Source organism: Centruroides sculpturatus, unplaced genomic scaffold, assembly GCF_000671375.1.
Source record: "Centruroides sculpturatus isolate CEXI.00-Female unplaced genomic scaffold, Cexi_2.0 scaffold3719, whole genome shotgun sequence".
Classification (NCBI taxonomy): domain Eukaryota; kingdom Metazoa; phylum Arthropoda; class Arachnida; order Scorpiones; family Buthidae; genus Centruroides; species Centruroides sculpturatus.
In genome coordinates this window covers 730-8,597 of record NW_019387806.1, presented here as the reverse complement: position 1 = coordinate 8,597, position 7,868 = coordinate 730, and the positions used below count along the sequence as shown (strand labels likewise).

The window sequence follows — 7,868 nt, the reverse complement described above, 5'->3', positions numbered from 1 at the left end:
ATATAATTTTTCATAGATAGCTGGTATTAAAATCTCATTTAACTATCAGATCAGCCTGCTTACAATGAAGTGTCATTGAAGTTACAAAGAAATCAATAGCAAAAGAAGTGAAAGTGCTGCAAGTAATTCAGTTCAGTTGATTTGCAATAATCATAAGTTATTAAAGGATTAACAAAAAAAAAGGAGTTTATAATTTAAACAGAATTTCCTTATAAAAGTTTGACTTTTATGACTGAACAGTGGTGCCATCTGGTGACAGAAATTAATATTAATTACTACTAAATTTTGTGTTTCTTTATATTACTTGATTACATATTAATCAGTGATTCAAGTCTTCATTTGAACAAAATGCTATTAATAAATATAATGAATTTATTAACTTAATGGATATTGTATAAACTTATCATTGCTAAAAAAAATCACTAAATTAATTTCAAAAACTTGAGATTAATGATATTGTTAATATAAATGATTTCAGTTCAGATCTTAAGAAGCAAAAATTTTATGAAAGTTGATCAATGATTTCCTGATTGCGAGTAAAAGAATTCCAAATTAGTTCTCAGAAAAACTGTTGAATGGAATTTTCTTATCTTACTACATAATTCTATAATTATTTAAATTAATCCATTAAGTTACTTTTGTAAATATTTTATATAGATTCTAAAGAAGAAAAACTTAAAAATGCCAAGTGTTCATCTGGAAATTTATGTAGTTGTTGGTGCAATGGGTGGGCTGAAATATTTATCAGGCGACCAACTGGCAATACGTCTTGGATGTTTAGAATTCAAAATCGTTTATTTTTGCCAAATTGCCCTCCGGTGAGTTTAATTGTTTAACTAACTATAAATAGTTTATGAAATTCTTAGATATTTTTCATTTATATTTGATATTTGGATTTTCGAATATATTATTGTAGATAGAATAATGAATTAATACTAATTTGAACAAAAATAGAATTGGGAAAACAGAATAGAGATCATTCTCAGAAAAGTCTTTGAATGGAATAGTTTTGTAAACACTACTTCTATTCAAACAGTTTTTAAAAGGTCAGAATGACCTTCTCTCATTAGACAAAGATCTAATTGACAAAAATATATACTTTGCAGCAATATATTTATTGTAATTATTTTGTTAATGAAAAGGAATATCAAATTAAATAAACCTTTATGTATTTAAATTTGTCTCTAGAATCAATTGAAAATATCATTTAAAAAAGGATTACAGTATAGTACAGTCTCAATAATCTGATGGCATATGGGATCAGAACAGTGTCAGATTATTAAAAGTAGGTGGAATTTAATGGTTTAATTTAGTGATGCCATGAATAGTGATTTTGCCGAATACCGAATATTTGGCTAAGCTCTCAGCCGAAGCGCTGAATGTTCGGCAAAATATGTGTACATTTTGCGGGTGACAGGTTATGGCCTGTCTCATTGCAGTGGGTGCAGTAGTGACACTGCAGGCACATTTGTTTTATTTGCGAGTAGATCGTGTCATGACATGCATTATTTGTTCATTGTTGCATCAAATTGTGTTACTAATAGTCCTAATTACTAAAAAATATCACTATTTGTACCACTTTATATGAAAACTGTTCACCTACATTGGATGGTAGACCTTTACAAGTGATGGTCAGCAAACGCAAAACAGTACCCAAGCCTAACAGAATTTGCTAAGATTTATCTATTGTCTCCCGGCAGTAGTGTATATAGTGAGAGGCTATTTTCAGAAGCAGGTGTAGTTTATGAGGAAAAGTGCAATTGTTTGCTATCAACAAATGCGAAAAAATTGTTTTCATTCATCACAACTTACCACTGATAGATTTTAAGTATTAAATGTAATAATTTGTGATTAAAACAAATACGTTTTTGAGTAATATGTGCGTTTTTTTCATGATTTGGTATTTGGTATTCGGCTGAATAGTATGCAACATTCAGCTGAATACCGAATATTAAAAAAAAGTAGCTGGATAGTAGCCGAATATGCATGCATCTCTAGTTTAATTATTAGGAAAGAAAATATTTGTTTATTTGCATGATATTAGTACATTGCATTAATAAAAAAATATTTATACATCATATGTTACTGTATTTTAGAGTTGTCAAATTAATTGTCAGTCCTTTTTAAAATAATTTTCAGTTGTCTTTGCCGTTTGTCATCTGAGTATGCTGCCATCACCAGTATTCAGTGTTGCCAAGTTGGTTTTCCACCAAATTTAGTTGAAAATTGAAGTGACCATACAAAATTTAGTGGAAGGTCCAATATTTTTGCTGGGAAATTTCAGGGACTGGTTTTTATATCAATATTTATATAGTATTGTGTTGTTTGCATTTTTCATGAACTATAGAGGCAGCGCATTTTTACAAAATTGCTACTTTATCTGGGTCAAGATCATAGGACCTTATATCTGGGTCTCTTGTAGTGTTACCACCCATCCAGTTTTTACCTGGACAGTCTGGGAATTGACTCACTGTCCAGGTGAACTATTAATTTTGTCTGGAAATTTCACAGAAATTGTGAAATTATGATGTAACAAAGTTCTTGCAAATATTTTTACAAATTTACATTATTTTAACAGTGAAAGAACTCGCACTCATTGAAACTTATCTACAATTCTGCCATGTTAGTCTGTTTACACCGACATGTGGCACGCAACCTGTAGATCTTTTTTTCATATACTACGATCAAACACGTCTCCAATATCCAATAGAGCTAAGTCATTTGTACCTGTTCTTTCTTAATTTAGGGTTACTTACATTACTCCTTCACAAGTCCCTAGTCCCTAACTGCAACTGATTTAGAATCAGCATGCAAGTTATTCTTTGCATTGTAAAGTGCGTCAGGAACTTCTGTTCGAACAAACCTGACCTGCCGTCCGGGTCAGCGATTTTGAAAAGGTGTCAACACTAGTCGCTTGTAACTAATCAACATAAAATTAATCATATACTGCATTACAGTTCAATATAATGATGTATTCTGCTTGTAGCTGTTTATTGAGAAATTTATAGGAGAATAATTATTGCTAGTGGGACATGTCATTACATATGATGATATAGAATCAAATGAGAGAGATCATTCTATACAATTGTGCTCTTTGCGTTAAAAAGCATTAGCTTTGACATCTGTCCCATCAGGGCTGTATTTACAAGCAAGTTATGTTACCTTTTTGCTTAAGGCCTCAAGTTTCAAGGGCCTCAAAAATTTTTACAGAAAAGAAAATTGAAGTTGTTTTTTTTTTACAAACCAACAAAATATACTTTAAATACTACATAAAATAAAAAGTAGTTAATATGTTTATGTTAATTCTTTTCTTTTTATGATTGACTTCTAAAAATGTGATGGGTTGGTAAGGGGCCTGACACAGCGTTCGGCTTAGGGCCTCAAAATGCTTAAATTCGACCCTGTGTCCCACACAAAATTACTGACATTTTAAATATTAAGGAAAAATCTTTTAAAATTGACAGCATAACTTGTTCATACAAAGCTGAACAATCGGGAAACTTTTTGCCAATTCTTAGTAGTCTTTCCGTCAGTTATATTTATGAGCTCCACATTCTGATTTCCAAATAATCATCTGTTTTTCATGTGGGAATAGACGAAAACCTATATTGTGCAATTTGGAATGGAACAGAAAGCTTTCCTTTTCTATTGCTATTCATTTTTACTGTTGACAATACACAAGAATGATTCAAACAATTCAGATAAAATAGTTCTGTTTTTAAACACCAGAGAGGGTGCATCCGGTGAAAAGTGTGAATAAGCTACCCTGCCTTTTTTTGAGCAATCTATCATTCTTTAACTTCATCCCCAAGCTCAAATGTTCAAACTTGGAATTAATTACATTTAGTGGAAAGATGCTCAAATTTAGTGGAAGCTGAACTAATGGGAATTGGTAACAGTAATGGTAATACCTGCAAGTCAACTGGTGTCGAGTAACTGGATGTGTCGAACCAGCAAACATACAAATTACTGAGATTGTACTAGTTAAAAAGACATAGTTATAGTTAGTCAGTATAGTTAAAAAAAAAATAGTAATAGATGTTTCTATCCATTACTATTCTTGTTTAACTAAAATTTTGAGATTTGAGTTTGATCTAAATTGTTTTTCTTTTAATAATTGCTTTTTTTAGGATCTTAACCTTCCTGATATTTCAACATTACTTCTACCTCATAAAACCAATAGAGATTTAAATATAGAAGACAAATGTGACAGTGAAGTCGATGATTCTTCTTACTATGATTATCAGCACTTATCAATGTTACCTTCAGATCCTTTAGAAGATATTGCAGAACAAGTTCCTTCTACAAATAGTGAGATAGATACTGGTATTATTATTAGCTTATTTTTTTTACTATTATATTTGCTATATACTTTAAATTTATATTCAGTATTTTTAAATGTTACTATTTGAATAAATATATACAAATTTTTATATTAAATTCAGATCATTCAGAATCATCAGAAAGTCATTCAAATGTTTCTCATCAGAGATCTAATTCTCCTTTGAGAAGAACTAATTCTAGTCCAGAAATGAAAGGAGAGTGGAATATATGTAGCAATTCAAATTTGAAAAGTAGTGAAGATGGTACACAAACAAAATCAGAAAATACAAGTCAAACAAATGAAGACTCTGTATATTCAGAAAATGTCTCTGATTCAAATGAAAGCAGAGAAATGGCACCAAAAGTAATAGAAACAGGATTAGGAGAACAACAGACAAAATCAGTGATTCGAAAATCTCCTCGTAAAGAAGATAAGTGTATATCTATTTCTGAAGAATCAAAACCACCTAAAGCAATTCCTAGTTCACCTCGGAAAGAAGAATCAAGATTAAAATTACGTCTCGATCTCAGTAATGTAAGTGGTTCTGCATCATCAGAATTAAAATCTTCTGCTAGTCCACCATTACCTCACTCAGCAAGTCCTCAATTGGCTGTTAGGAAAACTAAGTCATCTCCTACAAGTCCTCCGGGTAAAACAGCAGGTAAAAAATATGAATTTTCAAATTATTTAATTACATATATATATATTTAGATGGATAGTTTTTTTATAATTTTCACTTCTAAATAGTAAAGTATGATAGACATAATTTATCACCTATCTATTCAATTTTAAATATTTGCTTTTGGAATTTGTAACACTTTTATAGACACTTTATATCATTGATTTGTAGGTTTATTTTCATTCACATAATCTGTGTTTTTTGCATTCAATGTAACTCTAATTGATAACTCTAAAAAAATTCACGCTTTATTTCAATATGTTCTTCTAAAATCTTGGACACTTAATATATTATTATTTAATATATTAAAAGACAAAACAGAGGAAAAATTCATTAATTTTATTATCTTACAGTTAATATTATAGTGCTCTTGAGAAGTACATAATTATCAGTTACTTTATTTTAATTGCCATATTGTTCTGAATATAGTAAGACATTTTTTTTTTTAATTTCTTCTTCTCAAAGTAAAGGGTTGTGAAATTTCTTTCTAACTCATATATAGTATGACCCTTATACAGAGCTTTATTAAAATTTTGACAATAGAGGTTTATTCTACTCTACTCACGTTGCCAATATGATACTTCTTTTATGTAATGTAATTTTTTAGGCAAGAAAAATTGAAGATGTAGTTTATGTTTAAAAACAAGGTTCACATTCCTATTTTAATTTTGACATACATCAATCAGAGATGGTATAAAGAATTTGATAGATGATATCACTGAGATCAACATATAATAAGTAAAGCATATACAGTAAATCCCCCTATAACACTGTTGATAATTCCGTATTATATTAATTCCATGTTGTACGAGCCACTTAGATTTTACAAATACGTGAGCCGGTCACAGTCCGGCACATGTATTTGTAAAATCTAAGTGACTCATACAACATGGAATTCATATAATATGGAATTATCAACAGTGTTATAGGGGGTCTACTGTATTTAATAACATTAAAATGTTATCAATATAACAGATATATTATTGGAAACTTTAAACCAGAGAATTCAATATGATCATTTCTTATAAATCTTGATATTTTCTCCTCTCTTACTTTTTTCAGATACTTAGAAAATGTTAGAAAGTGCATCCATCAATGCCTAAGAATACATTCCTGGAAAAATTCATATTAATAATCAATAATTAAATTCTTTAAATGATGAGCCAATCAGCCATAAATAGCTGAAGTGTTCTGATAAGTCATTAGATTTGCTAATTTCTTGTCTACAATCAGAGTTTGAATTAAGGTTTTAACATGAGATGTCAATGATAGTAAGAAACAATATGATAAACTATTACTTTATTCCAAGACTTTGACTGAACTGTTCGATGTAATTATTATGTTCTTTTCCTGCGTATTTGTGTTAATGAATTTAAAAATTCTGATTGGAAAGTTGGTTCTAAGAAATGATTAAGTTATGGCATGATATTATTTCTTCAAGGAATGTTTTTAAAACTTTCAATATTCATGGATTTTATTTTCTAAATCTGACTTTTATGGAACCCTACAGTAAACTGACTTTTAAATGCAATTAACTTTTAAAAATTTAACTTAAAATTGGTATATGTAATTTTAGATCAATTAGAATTATATATATACATATATAATTGTAATTTAGTATATGGAAAGTTTTAAAGAATCAATAGTGCAATGGTCTGCAATGGTCAATTTTTGTATTTTGAATAAAATCAATTATTGTAAAAACTAAAACTATATTTGTAGATCATACAATTTCTATATATAATAGTTTGACTTATTTATACAAATTAATCATTACTTGTAGTAACTATAAAACAAGAAAATTCAGCAACGAGTGCTTAACTTTTCTGGCAATATTTAAAACTACATATATGGTGCCATCTGTTATCATATTTTTAACTATTATAAAATGGCAAAAAGCTTAATTTTGAGGGTAGGGATGGGTTTTATAAAAATTGTAAATGCTAATAATGAGTAAAATCATGAAGTCTGACCATACTGGAGATATATACAGCCCCCTTTATCTTTATCTCCCACTCCCTCAAACTTTAATAGCCAAAATTCAATAGCATTAATCCCACTAATAAACAAACCTCTGTGCAAAATTTCAGAAAAGTTTGACAAAAAGCATAGGAGTTAAGATTTAAACAGGGTGAACAAAATCATGCTACACACACAACATCCATACATACAGAAAATAACCCCAAAATTTTTTTGCATTTCTCTAGGTTTCAAGGTCCCCTGAGTCCAAAAATGTAAAAATCTGGATGGGTTATTTTTTTGACTGTTCACCATACTTTCCCTATGTTATATATATCAGCCAGGAAAGTAAAATAATAAAAGTTTTGCTGCAGAGATGGCTTTGTTTTGTTTCACTGATTTCACGTATTTGACGTTCAGAATTAAAAAATATGTTATTTCATTGTTTCACTGAAGTATAAAAATAAGGAAAATAAAAGAGAATTTTAATAATAGGGAAAAGTTTGATATTAATATAAGAAATATAATAATTTATTACAAATTTTAGCTATTTACAAAGAAGGAAGAATACTGTTACTTTAGAAATGTTTTAATAGGCTCTTTTCATCCTGTAAGCATTAAGAAAGTCTTTTATCCATATCCATTACGGATTCATCCGGACTCAGTGGCCAGGTGGTGAGAGACAGGCCCAACGTATCTGGAGCAGATTGCCCTTGAAAAATTTTCTGAGGTGTTTGAATCAGATTTGAACCCAGATCCTTGGAGTGACAGGCTGACACCTTTGCCATTTTAGTATTTAGCCATCTTTAATGAGAAATCTTTTTATAACATATAAAAACAAATCCCGATCAAAATGGCAAAATAACGTCTTAGATATGTTTTATTTAATTATTTTTTATTTTCAAA

The 7,868-nt window shown here is 29.5% G+C and overlaps 1 protein-coding gene across 1 annotated transcript; it reads left to right on the top strand.

The window, feature by feature from the left end:
- The first annotated feature begins 568 nt into the window (after window positions 1-568).
- On the top strand, window positions 569-5,050 carry LOC111616642. The gene is made up of 3 exons (XM_023358029.1): window positions 569-818; window positions 4,131-4,326; window positions 4,446-5,050. Exons 1-3 carry the CDS (start codon window positions 774-776, stop codon window positions 5,033-5,035), a joined length of 831 nt encoding a protein of 276 aa, XP_023213797.1. The 5' UTR covers window positions 569-773; the 3' UTR covers window positions 5,036-5,050.
- The last annotated feature ends 2,818 nt before the right edge of the window (window positions 5,051-7,868 follow it).

Excerpts from the sequence above, each read along its gene's own strand:
- LOC111616642 (XM_023358029.1), top strand. The coding sequence starts at position 774 with ATGTTTAGAATTCAAAATCGTTTATTTTTGCCAAATTGCCCTCCG. Across the intron at positions 819-4,130 it reads TTTTGCCAAATTGCCCTCCG|GATCTTAACCTTCCTGATAT; the intron begins GTGAGTTTAATT and ends TGCTTTTTTTAG. Across the intron at positions 4,327-4,445 it reads AAATAGTGAGATAGATACTG|ATCATTCAGAATCATCAGAA; the intron begins GTATTATTATTA and ends TATTAAATTCAG.